The sequence below is a fragment of the Carya illinoinensis genome, chromosome 10 (assembly GCF_018687715.1).
Source record: "Carya illinoinensis cultivar Pawnee chromosome 10, C.illinoinensisPawnee_v1, whole genome shotgun sequence".
NCBI lineage: Eukaryota > Viridiplantae > Streptophyta > Magnoliopsida > Fagales > Juglandaceae > Carya > Carya illinoinensis.
The window spans coordinates 7,312,696-7,333,833 of NC_056761.1; the positions used below are offsets into that span (position 1 = coordinate 7,312,696).

Below are 21,138 nucleotides of genomic sequence, written 5' to 3' on the forward strand. Positions count from 1 at the left end.
AACCTAAAATCTCAAATGAATTCTTGGAATTTTAGTTGAGTAAAGACGTGTGTACTTGGCATGTAAGTCAGCATTTTGTAAGAATGTGAACCCTATCGTATAAATAAATAAATAAATTCTTTTACACTTATAGACAGTTTAATTCAATTTTTATAAAGATCTAAACGAGACTTATATACTTAGACCTTATACAAACCATTACTCTCAAGATAATCATTGCTCTATTATCATTATCTTAGTGTCTCGAAACAATGACAAAAAAATAGCTATATTGTTGTTGAAATCCTTTCTCTATATCTTTAACATGATAGTTTTCTTTGCACTTGGGGGAAGGCAACGACGAAGTCGTCAGCACTGAGGTTCTAATATTCTTTCATTTGGTATTAATGATGTGACAATGAACAACCAACAGAGTATATATATCTGGTATTAGTTATGTGCAAGTCAGAGCAAGATGGGTATTTTAAGGTGAGGAACCAATGATCGTTCTGTTGATTAATTGAATACAACTAAAAGCTTGACATTTTATGGTTTATTATTCCAATGGAAGTAGGTATCTGAGAAATTTTATTTCACCCATTTGAAAGTAATTTATACCAGCCTTATCCTTAAAAAAAAAAAAAAAAAAAAAAAAAAAAGTGTCATGCTACATACAGTTACTTTTGTATATTTATTACACGCTCTACTGATGTGATTGACTAAAACAGTTATTTTATATTAAAAAAGACGCAACTAATCATATCAGTAAAATGTGCAATAAATACGTAAAAATAACTGCTCATAGATTTTTTACAAAAAAAAAACAAAAATTAAAAAAATTAAACAACATTAGACCATTTTTGGTCATGAAAAGACAACAAAATTACTAAGTAAATTTGACATCAAAAAATAAGGAAGAATATTAAAGTAAATTTGATTGCTGTAATTGTAAATGTCACACAAGATCTTAAGTATCTTTCAGGATTTGAAGTGTGGCATTAACAAAGAGGACAATCATAAAGTTGCAAATGCTTTTAATTCAAAATGTCCCACCAAACACTTCTAAGTTTTTAGGTTTCAGGAGATGGTGATAGTTTTGTAGAACGTCGTTGGTTGCGGTGGTTGAAACTATTGTCCTTAGTTGTTGATACGACAAATAATATTATATATTTTAAATTCTAAGGTATACTTTTATGAAATTTTAAATAAAAGAAAATGATTAAATTTTATTATTTAATTTATATCGTAACACATGTCTACTATTATGAGTAAGTTTTAGTTAGACCTAATTATAAAAGGTGTTTTGTTTATATTAAGTAAATATAATACATGTATACAAACATCATTTAGGTAATATGGTATGAAATTGAATTTTGACAAAATCAAGGATGTTTTACCTATCCATAATATAAGAAATATGATGCTATCTCGGTATTTCTTAACCTTAAACTTGATCAATTTTTCCATATATATAGATCAATCAAAATTACAAAAACCAGATAATGTTGGACAAAGAATGTAGCTATTAATTTATCATTTTTGAGAAAAAAACAAATTAATATAACCCAAAACTATATATACATTAAATAATAAGTAATGTTACGTACAAGTCTCAAATAAAAAAAAGTCTCACTAATAAATAATAGTTTTTTTTATTCTTTTTTAGCTGTGATCCACTATTTTATACAAGTGATCTTGTACGGGATTTGTCTATTTGGGAATTGCAGTATAAATCATTTTTCTTAAATAATACCTCTAATTATGTAGTTTAGTAGTACTTTATGTATTATTCAATCAAGACATGTATTTAGGGTTAAAAATTCTGATATAATGAGACATGCTAGGGATGATAATGTCTTATGAAGATTATTAAATGACCCAAGATAATGTATTAATCAGTGGAATCCATGATACCGTAGGGCCTCTCACATTTTTTTTTTTTTTTTAAATATGATTGGTTGAGTAGAGTTTCTTTGGTTAGTGGGAGCTCCAATTCTCAAGCCCTGCGTATATTACAAGGTTTGTTTCTTTCACTGCAGAATTTAATATATTGTTTTATTATATTATTTGTGATTGAAGACATACTTGGCTTAGACATTAAGCCTGCATGATTACGTTTTTGCCTGTTAAAAAGGCTCCTAAAGCGCGAAACAGGGAACAAATCAGCCACCACCTTTGAGACGGTGCCTTGTGTTGATGATGATAATGCACCCACCTCAGAAACATTTTGACACGTGCGTTACATCAGAAACGGCCAACTTGTCGTTTTCCTTCTGGAAGAATGAAAGATCATTTCGTAGGAATTAGTGCAGGAATTTTATAAAAATAAATGGCTTCAGTCTCTCGGGGACGCGGAGTTTTTGATAGAGTTTTACTATATATAAATACAATCGGATACTAATCTGTATATTAATATTAATTTATTCATATTTAAAATTTAAATTAATATTATTTTTAATAAAATCTACTTTTTAACCAATCACATTATATTGATGCACAGATTAGTATACAATTATATTTGTAATTATATTTTTCTTTTTGGATATTAGAGACATGATTGTTTTCGCAATATATCTCATTTAATTAATATAATTTTTTTAAATTTTTATATAAAATAAAATAAATAATTTAATTTTTTTAAAATTTTTTAAAAAAATAATAATAATATTTTTTTAATTTTTAATTTTTATCTCAATTAATTTTATTTAATCTGCGCAAACAAAGGCGTTAAGGATTTTCAAGGTTTTTGAGGATTAGGGGAGAACGAGTTGGACCCTGCAGGCTGCAGGAGTTGACGATGAGTCTGCGGGCCAGCTGAATTAATACCCGTGTGGGGTTTCAGATATTTTTCCAGCCTCGTTATTTCTTGAATGATAGATAATTAATTTTGTTGAATGATTTTAGATGGTTTAAATAAATGTAAAAAATAATAGTGGCACCAGATGAGATTTTTCTTTTTTCTTTTATTTTTTTAAAAAAACAATTATCAATAGAGGCTTAAGAAATTGTATCTTAATTTTTTTTTAATTTAAAATTTCAAGAAATTGCCGTCAACTCTACCCAACTTGCGCCGTTGTATAGAGCGCATCTAGTAAAAGATTTGATATATACAATATATTTCACAACATATGTTTAAAATGAACATATTTTTATAAAATTACACTACTTTTATAAGGTTTTTTACTCATTTTAAAACATAATTGTGTAAAATATTGTGAAAAATAACATGCGTTTATCATTTTTCTGTAAAATCTCATACCTGGCAGAGCAGCAGCACAAAAAGATAAAACGCAAAAACCCAAATTCATTATTTTCTTAATTAAGATAGAAAATGTATTAAATTTTGTAGCTCCAAAGACACAGAAGAAGAGCAGTAAAAGCACATGTTTGAGTAGAAACAAAAAGAAAAACAAAAAAAGTGCACTCTCCACTCATAAGATTCGTTGATTTATCATCGTTATCCAGGAAAGAACTCCCAACAGAGTTACTCAGTGTTTTGCATCTTCTTCTTCGCAGAACTTGGAGTACTGATCAGCTTCCATCAAGTTCTTCAATTCACCACTGTCACTCACCTCGACCTTAATTATCCATCCTTTCTCATATGGGCTTGAGTTAACCTACACGGCAAGAAAGCTTTGATCAGACAACCGTAAAGGAAACTGAAAACTGGCGGGAAAACATGTTCTTGGTGGCAGAAGCAATGTTTTGAATACCGTACCGGATGGTGTACCGGTCAAGGCACTGGAACGAAATATTTCGATACCGGTACCGTTTCGTGTACCGTTTCGGGATAGTCGATATATAAATAAATTATATATATAAATATATATATATAAATTATATTTCAAAATAATAATTTATATATGAATAAATTATACATGAATACATATGTATATATAAATTATAAATAGTCTAATATGAATTGGGGTAAAAAAATAAGATTATAACTTAAAAAAATGAAAAAAAAAAAAAAAAAACATGAAGGCCGAAATACCGAAATATTTCAGCCGTACAAAACAGGTACCTTACCTGTACCGGCCTGGTGACCGGTACGGTACAGTACCAAAAACTATGGGCAGAAGTCAAAACTACACCAACGAGGAAACTAGAATTTCTAACATAATGGACATTATATGTTAATTACTAGCAATTAACTATAAGAGAAATTGGAAAGGCCAGATAAGAAATTCAGAACACTTGAGAATCGTTCTGATTAGTTACATTTCACGGGGCAGCAGTCAAAGTTAAGAGCAAATAAAGTGCTTGAATGGCCTACAACAGCATTTGCAGCTAACTGGTGACTATTCCCCCAAGGGTGGGAGGTAGGTAAATCCACTGCTGGAAATAAGACTCATCCAGCAAAGAAATAGAGAGATGTGTGGGACCCACCTGCCCGTGTGGTTTCTGGGCAGGTGGGCCCACTAAGCTCTCTCCTTCTCTTTCCTAACTGCCCACTGCCCATGACCCCAATACTTTGGACAAATGCCTAAATCTTGAAAACCCCCCAAACCAAAAAGCTAAAGTACACGTGTTTGGAATTTCATTCAACAACCAACAGAAGCTGCAGGACCGCTGCTACGTCCTTGACAAACCCAAAAACCAAGTTCAGAAATGTTGGCCGACACTATACTGAAAAAAAAACTCTGGCCATGTTTTCTTGCCAGTTCCAATATATGAGTTTACTTGAGTTTATCCAGATATAACGAAAAACAAAAACAAAAGGAACTGAGACTCAAATTAGAACTAGAAACTCACAAGACCAGGGGAGCTGCTGAGTTCTTCATTAACTTCAAGAATTTTCCCTGAAACAGGAGAATTAATATCACTAGTAGCCTTGACACTTTCAACTGCACCAAAGCCGCTGCCCTGTTCCACAGGAGCCCCCACTTCCGGTAATTCAACATACACAACATCCCCTAAATGATCTTGAGCATGATCAGTGATACCAACAATAGCAGAGTTCCCCTCCACTTTCACCCACTCATGAGAGTCTGCATACTTAAGATCCTTCAAAACTGCATGTAAATTGGGGAAGACAAGTATAAGCACCATGGGCAGGTCAATTTCTAGAAATCCAAGAGAGAAAGCATCTCCACATTTCTTAAAATTAAGATTTGACTGTGTTATATATGTCGAAATATAAAAAAATATTGCAGCATACAGAAAAACCAATGAACTAGATCATCATTTGTATGTGAGCAACATCTTTTTAATCTGCATGTATCTTATAGATTAGACATTTGATCAGATGACTTTATATGAGAAGCAAAAGCTTCAACAAAGGGAGAGAGAGAGAGAGAGAGAGAGCACAGAAACAAAATAAGATTGCCGCTTATTGTGCTTGCTGAAGCATTCATAGTTCTCTATAAGATGCCTTATTCTCAGAAACTTTCTGAAAATGAACTCATGTATCTTTTTTTTATATAGGTAAATGAACTTCATGTATCTTCTGTGCTGTGGCAATTTTAAATCTCAACAAGCATTATCAATAATTCAATAGGAGTCATTATTAGAATGCTTAGCAATCAAAGTATATTAGTGACTTTATCAATGCATTTGATTCAATCAAATAAATCCAAAACAAAGAGTAACATTCAGTATTCCTGACACTTCTCATGTTGTCGGTGATAAAATGATTCTATTGTTATGTGAAATTCCTTGAATCCTTGAAATTGAAGTATGCCCAAAAAGAATAATAGCCTATTGTCTTTATTAAACTTTGTACACACAAATTTTTTAGCTTCATGCACATTCGCACAAGATGAACCCTATTACAAGCAAGATGGTCACCTGAGCACAAGATGGTTCATCATTGTGCCCAAATTCAGAAATTTTATTCGGTTTTCTTTGGACAATAGTACACACTATAAAAATGCATTATTTTGAGACAGTTTATGATTGTACCAACATCTTATTTGTATACACTTCCTCTCAAGATAATTACAGATATTCAATTTGGAACCCCATGGCATTTCTAGGTGGTTATTTCATACAACATCTAAGCAACTTGAAACTCTCAACCGAATATAAAAAATAAAAATAATCAAAGTTACATCTCCGGTATGATATTTTGAATTGTAAAATGCTTGAATTTAGAGGGAGAGCTTTTGTTCCCACTGAAAGATTTTAAACCTTCACCAACGGTGATGAATAAGCAATTACCACAATATTGAATAGATATAATTCCCACTTTTATGGCAGTACACATAAAGGTTATCCTGTGTGCTTTTACATTTATATGTACTAGCATGTGAAATCATGCAAACATTATGAATAATAACCAAGCGCATAAGATTTTTATGACCATCCAACTAATACACCTATGCAAACAATTCAAATAGTCGTTCTCAAATTATTTATTGAAGCCTTCCCAGGGTAAAGATGTGTGGGAGAAAGAATTCTAAAAGGAAAGAAGATTTGGTCCACCAAGCGGAACAGAGTGCAACCCCTAAGCAGTTGGACAACTAGTGGCTTCTTGAAGTAGGTACACTAGCCTTTTTGATCGTTTGGACCTCTGAAATATTGTTTTTTATGCATTTTTTTTTTTCCTGCTTCTAAAAGTACATTAAAGAGGCCAAGCACACCCAGGTCGAGGAATGCAAGAGAGAAAACCCAATGAGATTCGATTCTTTCCCCATTATAGCCTAGATCATTCCGTACCGACACCAACTACTTCAGAAGTTACATTTTTAACAAAATAAAATGTGACAGACAATGGCTACGATGTCTTTCTTCATTAAAAAGAAATAAAGATGTTATAGAAATAATGGAGAACTGAGATTAATGGCAAATTGTGCATCACGATCGAGAGACTGGCCACACTGTAAAAAGTATATCTACAACCATTACAAAGAAGTTGCTTTCTTTCAGATAGAGATTCAAAAGCCTATTGATCTCTACTGCAATAAAATCCAAAACTTGGCAAATATGATAACAGTGACAAAAACAAACCAACTCCATCTCGAAAAAGAAAAACATATTCCGCTGGAAGAACTATAGATCAAGCATTTCAACAGACACGCAAACGGGAGATCCATATCCACATCCAAGCCAACGACATACCTAGAAATATTAATCCTCATAGCGATCAATAAACACACTTGAAAAGCTAATAAAGAACCACCAATCTACGCAAAAAGAACAACACGAAAGCAAAATTCTGATATACCAGAAGAAAAGCCTCTGTGGAAGACTGAGATCCTGAGGTATGAGGCGGCCCTCGAGGCCCACAACAACCTTGAAGCCATAGGTGAACTCAACCAAAAAAAAAACCTACTTTCCTTTTCCAAACACAATGGTTGATCGTTTCACTTTTTGTTATCGGTTTCTAAAAATGAGTGAAAAAACATGACAGGTGGAAATCTGGGACAAAATTAAGAATTATCAATGCTATACAAGGTGGTGGGTCAATGTGTCAACAAACCCATGGGCCATGAGATAAGTTGGAGGGGAAAGAGTGTGGAGTGTGGTAGCCTATGACGGCGATACCACGCGTTATACGACAGTTCTATGGAATTTTCATCGTACCCAAGTCGTCTTCACTCGAACGGGAATTTTTCAATTAGATATAATACTTTAAGGCATTATGTAATATATAAGATTTTTAAAAGAATTTAAAAGTTTACATTTTGATCTCTAATATTTTAATTGATGAACATCGACTTCTATCTCTTATTATATTTTAATGAAAAAAATAGATGAAATAAGTTGTTCATACAGTGTCAAAAAGTAAACAAAAATTCTATATACAGTCATTTTTATATACATTTTATATACTCTATTAATATGATTGATTGCATTATTTTTTTATAATATAAAATAATTATTTTTGATAATTACATTAATGAAGTGTGCAAAGAGTACGCAAAAGAATGTATAAGTTGAGAAAATAAACAAGTATGGAATAGGAAAACTAAAATATAATTAATTTTATATAAGTTGGTAAAATAATTAAATTTTTTATTTAATATTTTTACTAATTAAAATTAGTAACTTTATATGATATATTAATTTTTTATTTTATAAGTTTAAGCTTAGAGAACTTTATATAAAAATTACCTTTTAAGTAATAACAAAATCATCGTAAAAAAAAAAAGTAATAACAAAATCAAATTCTAAGGCTTTTTTTTTTTTTTAAATTTAATTGTTTTTTAAAAACTATTATTAGTACACATTCTGTGTATACGTCCATGTTCCCTCTTATACAGGACCACATCTCGTACCAAGTGCACAGTTAAATTTAACTGTAGAGGTCTTTGGCGATCTTAAACTTGGGAACAAACTGAAATAAAACTACACGTATACGGTATATGCCCAACCTTATTTATAAAGTTGTTGTATTATGTAGCTTATATCTAGTGTAACACGATTACAGAAAAAGTAGGCTGATGTCAGAGCGGAACGAGGGGAGCGGAGGTGTAGGGGTATTTTAGAAATTTTACTATACCCCTGTACGGCTAAGGTTAGTCAAATACACATGATATAACATTATCTTTTCATAGTGAAAATTTCAGCCGTCAATTTTTTTTTTTTTTTTTTATAGATATACGCATTTTGTTGAACAACGTTAAATTTCTATATTATTTTGCCTTTTATCTTTCTTTAATTTTTCTTACCATTCATCATAATTGCCGCGCGTTTCAGAACAAAGTCCTCCTCTTAATAGACTGGATCTTTATCAAAAGACATTATTTTTTTATCTTCTAGCATAATATTCATGTAAAAGAGTTCCCAGACACTTTGTCAATGTTCAGTGTTCTGTCGGTTTTTCATATGAAAAAATGAAAACTTTGGTGGATGAATTCACATAAAATCCAGTTCCTTGGACCATTTTGGATTCTTACTCAGTCACGGTGGAGCAGAAATACTTGAAAGTTAAAAAACCAAGGTGAGAGATGGTGCCTTTTGGCCCGCAAGGACAGCAGAACTTTTACAAGGACCATGTCCATTTTTGCAGTATGGCAGTGCGAGCATGCAATGTGTGGTTACTTTTCACCGGCAGTGTCAACAGGTAGGAAGGTTTCTTCCTGTAAACTTTATCTTTATGGAAAGATCACTGAGATATAACGTGGATGAGAATAACTTAGATAAAAATGTAATCCTGCAGTAGTTTTGTTGGAACCAGCTGGGTACATAGATGGCATAGTTACTTCTTTGAAATAAAGAAAAAAAAGGCACAATCAAAGAGGCAAAACCCTCGTATCCTTGTGCATTGTTCTAATTACAGTAGTAACCTGGTCAATCTGTTCCTGGCTCGAACATGCCGAGAGGAGTACTTTAGCAGTTCCACCATCTGGATAACAACCAGAATCAACCATTTCTTCAAAAATTTCAAAGCACCTTTTGTATAGTTTCTTTCTAGAATACGCTCCAAGCCGAGAAGTCCAAGTCACCACATCAGGTCTTAAACTCTTGGTGGGAAGTGATTGAAAGAGCTCTTCCATTCTTTCCAAAAACCCTGCCCGTCCATATACATTTATTAAAATGTTATATGTACTGATATCAGCTGCATATGGTCCTTTACTCATTGCAATTAAAACTTCCTCCATCTTTTCAAATTGGCCTAACCGGCCATACAGGTTCAGCATGCTGTTAAGAACAAAAGTGTCAGGTTCAAGCCCGGATTTCTGCATTTGGTTCACAATATCTTCACATTTAGCTACATTGCGAACTCTTGAGTGGGCAGATAAAAGTAGCATGTGGGATTTCATAGTTGGAGTTATTCCCAGTCGCATCATCTCTTCGAACACCGCTTCTGCATCTAAATACGTGGAAAGAAAATTCAGATAAACAGGGACAACTAGATTGATGTGGGATTGGGGATTTTAAAATGATAACAAGGTCAGCTTTGAGTGCAATAGACTTCTGTCAACGATTTGCATTATCCTTGCCCATCCAAGCTGTCCAGATATGAGCTATGATGTTGGGGAAGAGCATGTCCAGATAAAATGAAGTTAAAAACAAGCTTCCACTGCAATATTGGGTGGAATCCTAGATAAGTTTGCCAAGTGTTGAAAAGTAGAAATGGTAACCTTATTTTTTTTTTTTTTTTAATTTCCTCTCGTTTCTTTGGTCCATTGTTATGGTGCCTATGGGCTACACAACATGTGGTATCCTTCTCAAATCCCTCCCTTATCGCCTCTACTTATTTATTTATTTTCCAGACTCTTTTAAATATGGATGAGACCTCAAGTCTTTGGTCTGGCAACCAGCTCTAGGACCTTCTATTATAGAAAGAAAAATCTACTAGAAGGCTTTTAAATTTTCTGTCACAAAACAGCCTAGACATATGTTTGAGTTAGCAAAGAAAATGAGGCTCTTGACATAAAGACTGCACCATGACCAAGACATCAATTCATCATCTTTCACTTAAGATTTTAAGGAACATATCCTTTCTCTGGAAATAGACATAAAACTGAACAAATTAAGTAACATCAAAGATATGGTCATGATAAATTATTTTCATGCGCCAAAATCTACAGCATTTTGCTGCACATGAACATCCAAATATTGCAATATCCATCCTTTATCTCAAATATAATTGAAATCAAAACTGTAAAAAAAGAAATCATTCCATGGAAATGAAAACATGTCCTTAATTCTAAGTCAGGTTTTGCAATTGTTAAAAGTTACTTTACCAGATGCGTGTAGCTTCTTCATATTTGTAAGTTTTCAATTGATGTAAAACAGTGACAATTGGATAAATTCAAAATAGAACTTGTAGTTCAGCTAATCAATTTTCCCTATTAAGTATTTACCCTCATGAAGACCAGCTCTCCCATACGCATCTACCATGATATTATATGAAGCTCTATCTGGTTCACATCCCATGTGCTGCATGAGTGAAAAAATCTCTGCAGCCCCATAAGGAAAACCTGCACGACTGGTAAGAGAAGAAAGTCAGAAATTTTTCTGCATCTAGAACAGACTTCAAGAGAAATTTACTTTTAGTGGGTAAGACATGGTTTTCTAAGGAATGCGTTTCAACAGGATCTCTGAGAACAATGATGCACTCTTAGCTCCATCAGAAGAACACCTCTCTTGTTGATATTAAAGGTTATTCTTCAGGGGGACACCGAGCATACTTGAACTGATGAAGAACAAAGGGCCGTGATACCAAATCTAATGAAGGATTTTCTGGAGAAACTGATTTCAGGATCTAGGAAGAGCCAAGGTTAGGGTTTATGATGGTATAGGTAAGTAAAAGTTCACAATTGGAATATATGCACTAATAAGACCAAGCATGCACTTTATAAACTGGACATTTTCTACAACTCTTCTCAACAACCCAAACCAACTGATCAATAGATTGGATTTTGTTCTATCGTATGCAAGTAGGTATGATACATTAATGAAAATGACTCATATTTGTAGAGCATCCAGTTAATGGATATTACCTGTACGCTTCCATGAGAGCATTATAAGCATACACATCTGGCTCGTGCCCAGCCTCTTGAAGCTGCTCAAATATCTCTTCCGCTTTCTCACAAAGTCCTTCCCTAGCAAATGCATTTACCAAAGCAGTATATGTGCAGATATTAGGTTTACATTTTTTACTTCTCATTTCATCAAACACCTTCAAGGCCATATATGATTTACTTGCCTGCACAAACCTCACGTCGAGGAAAAATATCCATAAAAATTAAATCAGAGGAGACACTAGAAGTAATTTATTTCAATTTGAGATTGTCTTTACATGATTTCCTCAATTACAACCTAAATTGAGAAGATTAGAAGGAAACTGTTAATGCATAAATAGAAATAATAAGGTATAATAATCCGATGAAGCTGTCAAAATGGTTGAACATGATTTTCCTACGTAAAACTGACAATCAAATCTGCTCCAAGATTTTTTAGCACCCTTCGTCCACCAAAGAAGCTAACTAAAAGAATCAAACCTATTGTGAGAAACGATGACAATAAAGTGAAAATAAATATGGAACAAGAAAACAATCACACACGACACAAGATTTACGTGGTTCGGCAAACTGCCTACGTCCACGGGAGCTGTAGAGGATTTTATTATTGAGAAATATCACACTACTATAATGGATCAATTACTGTACGTCCACAATGTTTCTACTGTACGGTCATATGATATACTAATCATATATATAGTCAAACAGCGGAAAAAACCCTAGATCAGTGTAAAATACATGTTCGATCGAGCGGCGTGTCGAGCGAACTTCCTTCCCGCATCCGCTCGAGCGAACTGTCGAGCTAACATCGAGCGTTCGAATCTGCCTGACTTCGTTCGAGCGGCCAATGCCTCCGCTCGAGCGGTGTGGACCAGACTCCACAGTACTCAACAATTCTCCCACTTGGAGACTGGTACACTCGTTGTATCGCCATCTTCCTCAAACATGATGTCCTCCAACTCTGCAACTCACTGCTCCTGTCTTCATGCTAGAAGACCAACTGAAGTTGTGCACAACTTCAATTTCTCAAGTATAACACCCTTTGTCAACATATCAGCAGGGTTCTTGCTTCCACAAATCTTCTCAAGTAACAACTGTCCGTCATCTAACAATGATCGTATGAAGTGATACCTGATTTGAATGTGCTTGGTCCTGGAATGAAATGCTGGATTCTTGGTAAGGAATATGGCACTCTGACTATCACTGTAGAGAGTGTCTTCTGATTCTTTTTACCCAATTCCTCCAAGAAGCCCTGTAGCCATATCATCTCCTTTGCAGCCTCTGACATTGCAATATACTCAGCTTCTGTAGTAGACAAAGAAACTGTTTTCTGTAAATTAGAACCCCATGACACTGCAGTACCACCAAGTGTATAAACAAAGCCCGTGGTACTCTTTCTACTATCAATATCTCCAGTTAGATCAGCATCAACATAGCCGTGTACCTCCAAGCTCTCTTCAAAGAAACACAAATAGGCTTCTGAGGAGCCCTTTAGGTACCTCAAAATCCATTTCACTACTTCTCAATGTTGTTTTCCTGGGTTACTCATGTATCTACTCACAACTCCCACTGCATGGGTAATATCCAGTCTTGTGCAAACCATAGCATACATAAGTGAACCAATAGCTGAGGCATAAAGAACCTTACTCATGTAATCTTGTTCCTCCTCTGACTCAGGTGACTGATTCTTGCTGAGTCTGAAGTGACTGTCCAAGGGTGTGCCAACTGGTTTGGCCTTGTCCATATTGAATATGCTGAGTACCTTTTTCACATACTCAGCCTGTGAGAGTCTCGATGTACCTCTGACCCTATCTCTGACAATTTTCATGCCAAAGATTTGTTTTGCAGCTCCCAAATCCTTCATTGCAAAGTGCTATGACATCTGCTTTTTCAGATTATTGATCTTATCAATACTAGCCCCTGCAATAAGCATGTTATCCACATACAACAACAGAATAATGTATAAATTGTCAAAGTGTCTGACATAGCAACAGTGATCTGCCTGACATCTAATGTACCCTACACTGTGTATGAAATTATCAAATTTCTTGTACCACTGTCTAGGAGCTTGCTTCAAGCCATACAAGCTCTTCTTCAATCTGCAAACTGAACCTTCCTTTCCCTGTACCATAAACCCCTCAGGCTGGTGTATGTAGATGTCTTCTTCAAGGTTTCCATGAAGAAAAGCTGTCTTCACATCTAACTACTCAAGAAATAAATTTTCAGTAGAAACCATAGCCAGTACCATTCTAATGGTTGTGATCTTTACCACAGGAGAAAAGATCTCAAAGTAATCAATACCCTGCTTCTGCTGAAAGCCTTTTACAACAAGTCTGGCCTTGTACCTTTTACTGTCATCATACTCAGTTTTCACCTGGTACATCCACTTGTTGTGTAATGCCTTCTTCCCTTAAGAAAGTTCTGTCAACTTCCATGTCTGATTCTCTAATAGGGAATCCATCTCATCTTTCATGGCCAGCTCCCACTTGCTAGAATTTTCATCTTACAAGGTTTTTTCGTTGCTCTGCGGTTCTCCACCATCTGTCAATAGAATGTAATTCAAAGTAGGTGAAAAACGCTGTGGAGGATGTATAGTCCTAACTGACCTACGAACTGCAACTGTAGGAGTGGATGGTTCTGAAACTACCTGCGAAATAATAGGAATGGGTGCGCTGGATCCACTCTCGCCGTCACTCACATCTCTACATTGCACTGTGACCTCTGGTAGGTCATCCAATCTTACAAATATTGCACTGTGACCTCTGGTAGGTCATCCAATCTTACAAACTCGGACTCCTGAGGAGCTACTACAGAAGCTGTACTAGACTTATCCTTGTACATAATTTTCTCATTGAAAATCACATTCCTGCTTCTTATGATCTTCTGACCCTGATCATTCCAGAAACAATAGCCAAATGCCTTGTCTCCATAGCCAATGAAATAGCATTTCTTTGACTTGGCCCCAAGTTTACTACGAGCATCAGAATCAATAAACACATAAGAAAGACAGCCAAAAGTTTTAAAGTGAGAAAATTTGACCTATTTCCCGCTCCAAACCTCCTCAGGCAGTCCACAATCCAGTAGAACTGATGGTCCTCTGTTTAGCAAGTAAACGGCAGTGTTGACTGCATATGCCCAGAAAGTGAGTGGTAGTCTAGTGTGCAATCTCATGCTTCTAGCACGCTCATTAATGGTTCTGTTCATACACTCAGCAACTCCATTTTGCTGTGGTGTCCTAGAAATGGTCTTCTCCAGTCTGATACCCAGAGCTGCACAATATTCCTTGAACCCACCATCAACATACTCACCACCATTGTTAGACCTCAAACATTTCAGTTTCAAGCCTGTCTCTGTCTCAACCATGACTTTCCAAATTTTGAATACATTAAATACATCAGATTTGTGCTTCAAAAAATAAACCCATACCTTCCTACTATGGTCATCAATGAACGTGATATAGTAGCGAGAACCTCCAAGAGATGCCATTGGGGAAGGACCCCACACATATGTGTGCACAAGATTCAGTCTTCCTGTCTTAAGAGTCTTGCCACTTTTCAAGAAGCTGGCCTTCTTTTGTTTGCCTATAACACAACTTTCACACATACTGAGATCAACTGACTTCAGTTCTGGTAGCTTGCCTCTAGACAGAAGTTATTTCATACCCTTCTGACTCATATGGCCAAGCCTGCAATGACACAAATCTGCTGTGCTCTCTGCAACGGTAGTAGCAATAGTGTCAATCAAACCAGTAGTCATATATAGTGTACCAGTTTTCTTATCCCGAACCAGTACCAATGCCCCTTTTGTGACCTTTCAAGTGCTATCTGAGAACACCACTAAATGACCACATTCATCGAGCTGCCCAACAGAAATGAGGTGCTTCTTTAACTCAGGAATGTGCCTGACCTTTTGCAAGGTCTATTTGTTCTTGCCAGGGAGTGCAATATCAATGTCTCTCATCCCTACTACGTTCAAAGCCTCTCCATCAGCCAAATACACCTTCCCAAAATCACCTGCAACATAGTTCCGCATTAACTCCCAGTGGGAAGATGTATGGAAGGAAGCCCCTGAATCCAGTATCCAGTCATCAACTGGAATATGAACTGCAAGCAATAGTGCATTCTGTACTTCTTTAGTTACCACATTAGCATTATCATTCCCGGTCTTCTTAGGGTTTTTGCAGTTCTTCTTTATGTGGCCAGTTTTGCCACAATTCCAGCAAGTTGTCTGCCGATCAGACCTCGACTTGCTCTTGCCCCTGTACTTTGATTTTGATCTTCCTCTATTTGAGTTCCTGTCTTGTGATCTCCCTCGAGAATCAACATTTAGAACTGAACTCAAACCTAAGATCTCGCCTGAATCTTTCCTGCGCACCTCCTCAACCAAAATCAAATCACGAATATCATCATATTTCAATTTAGATTTACCAGCAGAATTACTAACAACCATTCTCATGACTTCCCAACTATTTGGTAGTGAAGCCAATAGTATCAGTGCACGTATCTCATCATCAAATTCAATTTCAACAGAAGACGATTGATTTGTGATAGTATTAAAATAATTCAGATGTTGTGCAACAGACGTACCATCTGCCATCTTCAAATTGAATAACTTTTTCATCAAATGTATCTTGTTATTCGCTGACGGCTTTTCATACATACCTGACAAAGCCGCCATGAGATCCGCAGCCGTCTTCTCCTTGATGACGTTGTGTGTAATGGATCTCGACAGGATTAATCGAATAACCCCCAGAACCTGTCGATCCAACAGGTTCCAATTAGCATCATCCATCTTTTCCGGTTGCTTTCCCAATAGTGGAAGATGAAGTTTCTTCCTATAGAGGTAGTCCTCTATCTGCATCCTCTAGTATCCAAAATCCGTGCCATCAAGCTTCTCGATTCCCGATGCCTTCAATTCATCTCTAGCCATCTTTTTTCTCAGACCCGAACCTTGGCTCTTGATACCAATTATTGTGAAAAACGATGACAATAAAGTGAAAATAAATATGGAACGAGAAAACAATCACACACGACACAAGATTTACATGGTTTGGCAAATTGCCTACGTCTATGGGAGCTGCAGAGGATTTTATTATTGAGGAATATCACACTACAATGATGGATCAATTACTGTACATCCACAGTGTTTCTACTGTACGGTCATATGATATAATAATCATATATATAGTCAAACGGCGAAAAAAATCCTAGATCCGTGTAAAATACATATTCGCTCGAGCGGCGTGTCGAGCGCGCGACGAGCGAACTTCCTTCCCGCATCCGCTCGAGCTCACTATTGAGCTAACATCGAGCGTTCAAATCTGCCTGACTTCGCTCGAGCGGCCAATGCCTTCGCTCATGCGGTGTGGACCAGACTTTACAATACTCAACAAAACCAAAAAACAAAACATCTAACCCAATAAATTTCCATTTTAAAAATAGATAATATGATGACCACATAATTTTTCCAAGTTCAAATTGCCAATCGTTCATATAACAAAATCCAATACATCGGATCCTTATATTGCTAGCACTGGAGCCTCACGAGTTGGTCCCTTTAGGCTACTAGAACTTAACTGGTCCTTATTGTCAAGGTGCTCGAGAATTAATTCTTTAGGTATGAGGTTTTGAAGCAACATGGGTAGATTGAATCTGACCCAATCCAAGTCCAGTGGGACTATTGGTAAAACTGGCCAGAGAATTCTAGATGCTGATTTTCGACTGTAGGCATTTTAGATCCCAATCTGATCTAAGGTCGTTTTAGACTTGACTTGAGGAATTGGACAGTTCAACCTTTCCAAGCTGACTCCTTAGGAAACTAAAACTGCATATGCACTAATATAACCATATTATGCTATCTAAAGAGTAAAGAGCAGCATATACTTTAAACTACTAGGCACACACTTTTAAACTACACTTCAATTGTAGCAAAAGGTGCTCTAATGTAGATTGCAAAAAAAAAAAGCCCCAGCCTTTGTGAATCTGAACCAAGCTTGGGTTGAGAAACACGACTCTAAGAAATGCTGACCTCTAAGAAATCTGGAACACCACTTTCCCTCTTGGGGTGGTCAAGATTAACCATACAATTTCACATAGAAATTTGAATACATTTTTTGAATGTAAATGAAAAGAAATTGTATAAGTTGATGGTAAATACCACCGAACTCACCTTTCCATATAAATTGATCAACATTGTGTAACTATTAACAGATGGCTGGCAGCAATCTTTCTTCATCCTCTGGAAGATCTCTTCTGCTTTTTGAGGATTTCCGCCTTTCATCAATCCATCAATGTAAGCATCATAGACAACTGCACCTGAGGACATATAAATATATTTCTGTGTAAATTTCACATCTGTTTACCATAGATATAAGTACATGTCCAATGAAAGAACATAAAAATATAATTCAGGATTTTGAGATAAAGTACCCAGGAGCTGCAAAGAAAGTGAATAAATTAGGTAAAGATAACAGGACTTGGCAGTGTACCTAGCCTGCATTAGATTCCAAGTATTCTCTTATCTGTTCTCTAAATACACGAGGCCGCAGAGAGGAGGGGATCCCCTCCTTTAGTTTTCTTTAACCCAAATCAATGCCCAACAGATAAATGCCTTAAAGACAAACAATGAAGTAGTTCGGATTCCTCAGCAACTATGATTACAGCTCTATTGATCTGGGCTTTGTCACCGAGGAAAGCCCTGCCCCAGAAACCTGAACAGCTTGTGTTGCCGAACTTGAAGGTAGGGCAGAAGTGTAGATTACAGCCTTCATGAATATGTAAATGCAAGACATCTTTTGCAAGAATCCCTTTCAAATATTAAAAAATATATCATCACACCTTTAGTTTGACCCCTTCAAAGATAAACTCTTGGTTTCACCACTGACCCATACCCAATGGTCTATTTCAAACTCCAGTCAGATTTTGTGATGAAGTAACTAATCAAAGTCTCATTTACTGATAAAAAAAAAAAAAAACTAATCAAAGTCTCAAAGTTAAGTGGTTAACCAGTATATTTATATACCTCATGCAAGAATTTCGGCTAAGATCAAGAGCAGTTGTTAATTGTAATACTGTAGTGTATACAAAGTCTTTAGGTAAAAACCTCTCAACATTCAGCAACCAAATGCTTCAAGGATCAGGGCAATTGATATGAAATTAAATGGCTTTGCTGAGCAGTATTGATACAGACAAGCATGTACAAGTGTAAGTGCACTATACATTAGGATTAAAATGGAGATGAAATTCCTGAGGAACTTTTGAGACTTTTAAGGATATATCCGTTTGAGGGCATCTTTATAGCTGTTGTAGGTAAACTAAAAGAATACTGATTTCTTATTATTATAAAAAGAAAAGAAAATATTTTAACTCATTAATCAAGCTCTCAATGTAAAAATGGCTATATGTTGATACAGAAACATACTTGGGGAAAGGCTATATTTTCGCATTTCAGCAAATACAGCTTCAGCTTTCTCTAGCAGCCCAGATTTGCAGTAGGCTTTTATAAGAAGGGCATAAGTATCTTCAGTAGGAATGCATCTGCTTTCAAGAAGTTCTAAATATGCAGATTCTGCGTCCTTATACAGTGATTTCTGCCCATAAGCATCTATTAGCAAATTGTAGCAGATAACATCTGGTTCGAAGGAGCTCTTGTGCAGTACCCATTCGCATATCTGAAAAAGATGCTTTCTATTTTATGGTGAAACATTTCAAGAAGTCAAGAATAGCAAGAAAAGGGAGGGGCATGCTCAGTTGTCAGTTATATTATGAAAATTGAATTCCTATGTTTGCTTCATATACTTTCTCAGTCTCGCGCACACAGATTTATATATATTTCTTTCCGTCTTCTTCTTTTTATAGGTCTTGTGTACGTGTATTGGAAAAACTTGAAGATTTCAATGTGTTTTTAGTTGGAAGTACTGAGGTTGAGAATACGTGGCTAGTAGCCTATTATAAAGAGCTAAGAGAAACCAACTAAAATGCAGACTTCCTGACCAGCCCTAAAGAAATATCATCAATTCATTGTGTAAGCAGTTTGACAAATCAAAAGTTTTTGAATTCGAGCACATCCAAACCCAAGAACAAACAAATCAACTTCGGACATTATTTTTGGGTCTTTGCATTAACAAGTAAAAAAGAGGGGAGAGGTTCTACGTTCTCACCAACACAATCGAATCCCACTGTTTATTGAGCCGCAGTTGAACAACTACATTGATGACATCATCCCACGTGGTATGAGAGGCTGGGAGAGTGTCTAGAGAACTCCATAGTTTATTGGAATCCGGGTCATTCTGTGCAAATTCCAAAATTTGCAGAGCGATGGGGCTCAGCACTGGAAAAATTCCATCAACAAAACCAGATCCATATTTCCAGCCTCGCCCTCTTAAAGAACCGCCTGTGCAAAGAAGATGAATCAAACACTTGAAGATATTAATGCTTTAAGACACATGATGTGAGTATAAAGCTTTGTATTACATCGTTTCCTAGACAACTTCTTGGAATTAAAGCTTCTCCATTTGCCCCGTTTGTCAATGTAAAGACCTTCACGTTTGCTCTTCTCAACAGCCTCACCACTTGAATCCTTGGCTTGGCATCTGAAACTACTGTTATAGCTTCTTGGTTCTATGAATATATAATTCAGTATGCAATCAGCGATCAACCTACACAGTTAATACAATTGTCACTATTCCATATTATTTTCTAAACTTGTTCCTCGTAGCATAGAGCTTCTACCAGAGACACCACCTCGCAGGAGGCACAACAGTACAATCATACAATTAAGAAACGCCATGTCCTGAAATGAATCAAAATGCTGTAAAAATGAATACAAGGGATTAAATATGTTAAGTTTCCGTGAAATACGGTATTGTGCAGCTGTAAGTGGGTAAGTTTGTTACTTAAACCTCGTGACAGATAAGTATAAAACCCACTGGATATAATGCATGTCTGTAGCAACTCTGTCCTGCTCGTGTTGCTTACTACTTTGCAAAAAAACCCATTTCCCAGAATTGAGAAAATGGCGTCAAAACAGAAAAACAGAGCAAGACTAACGAATAAATCCAATAAAATAAGGGAAAAAAAAAAACAAGAAGCTGCCTACAAAGAATCAGAATAAAACGAAAAACAGAGAATTAAGACGACAATACAAACGAGGAAAGTTATAACCCACGGAGACAGTGTGAGAACTAAGAGGAGGATTAGACTTACATGAATGCATGGAGGAGAAAGGTTCGGGTTGGCAATGTGTAGGAGCTTCTTCGCATGCGAGACACGAAAGATGATAAGCGATAATGTACAACAGGGTTGAGAACAACGGAATAAGAAGACTCGAAAAATATCTTTTCACGTACAGACAACGGGTTGTCTTGTTTTAAGAGGTGGTGGATCATTGTAATGAGTATTAGACGCAGATAATTTATTAAACTCCGTAGCGGAGCTTAAGTTGGGATTTGAACAGTGAGATTAGATGAAATAAGTGGATAGAGGTTGAAAATTGAATAAAATATTATTATAATATTATTTTTAATTATTATTATTATTATTTTAAAATTTAAAAAAGTTAAATTTTTTATTATATTTTATGAAAAAATTTTAAAAAATTAAAATAATAAAATGAGATAAAATAAAATACTTGTCTATACACTCAAATTCGATCCAAGGAAGCGCTTAATTAATAATTCTTATCCTTCAGATCTATCCTATCTAATTTTCAATGAGTAAGATGCCATTATTGATAACGTCCCATA

At 35.6% G+C, this 21,138-nt stretch overlaps 2 protein-coding genes across 2 annotated transcripts; both read right to left on the minus strand.

Moving 5' to 3' along the window:
- Positions 1-3,263: 3,263 nt before the first annotated feature.
- LOC122280110 (glycine cleavage system H protein 2, mitochondrial-like) lies at positions 3,264-7,350 on the minus strand. The gene is made up of 3 exons (XM_043091084.1): positions 7,148-7,350; positions 4,735-4,994; positions 3,264-3,596 (listed from the first exon to the last, which is right to left on the minus strand). Exons 1-3 carry the CDS (start codon positions 7,224-7,226, stop codon positions 3,468-3,470), a joined length of 468 nt encoding a protein of 155 aa, XP_042947018.1. The 5' UTR covers positions 7,227-7,350; the 3' UTR covers positions 3,264-3,467.
- Positions 7,351-9,035: 1,685 nt separating this feature from the next.
- Positions 9,036-20,772, minus strand: LOC122279495 (pentatricopeptide repeat-containing protein At2g35130). Its single transcript, XM_043090179.1, has 8 exons — positions 20,600-20,772; positions 19,868-20,052; positions 19,555-19,787; positions 18,816-19,065; positions 17,565-17,710; positions 11,376-11,581; positions 10,737-10,861; positions 9,036-9,739 (listed from the first exon to the last, which is right to left on the minus strand). The coding sequence occupies exons 1-8, from the start codon at positions 20,653-20,655 to the stop codon at positions 9,159-9,161; spliced, it is 1,782 nt and encodes a 593-aa protein (XP_042946113.1). The 5' UTR covers positions 20,656-20,772; the 3' UTR covers positions 9,036-9,158.
- Positions 20,773-21,138: the final 366 nt, after the last annotated feature.

Excerpts from the sequence above, each read along its gene's own strand:
- LOC122280110 (XM_043091084.1), bottom strand. The coding sequence starts at position 7,226 with ATGGCTTCAAGGTTGTTGTGGGCCTCGAGGGCCGCCTCATACCTCAGG. Across the intron at positions 4,995-7,147 it reads CCACAGAGGCTTTTCTTCTG|TTTTGAAGGATCTTAAGTAT; the intron begins GTATATCAGAAT and ends ATTTACATGCAG. Across the intron at positions 3,597-4,734 it reads TCAGCAGCTCCCCTGGTCTT|GTTAACTCAAGCCCATATGA; the intron begins GTGAGTTTCTAG and ends CTTGCCGTGTAG.
- LOC122279495 (XM_043090179.1), bottom strand. The coding sequence starts at position 20,655 with ATGCGAAGAAGCTCCTACACATTGCCAACCCGAACCTTTCTCCTCCAT. Across the intron at positions 19,788-19,867 it reads GAAGTTGTCTAGGAAACGAT|GCGGTTCTTTAAGAGGGCGA; the intron begins GTAATACAAAGC and ends TTCTTTGCACAG. Across the intron at positions 17,711-18,815 it reads AAAATATAGCCTTTCCCCAA|GTGCAGTTGTCTATGATGCT; the intron begins GTATGTTTCTGT and ends ATATGTCCTCAG.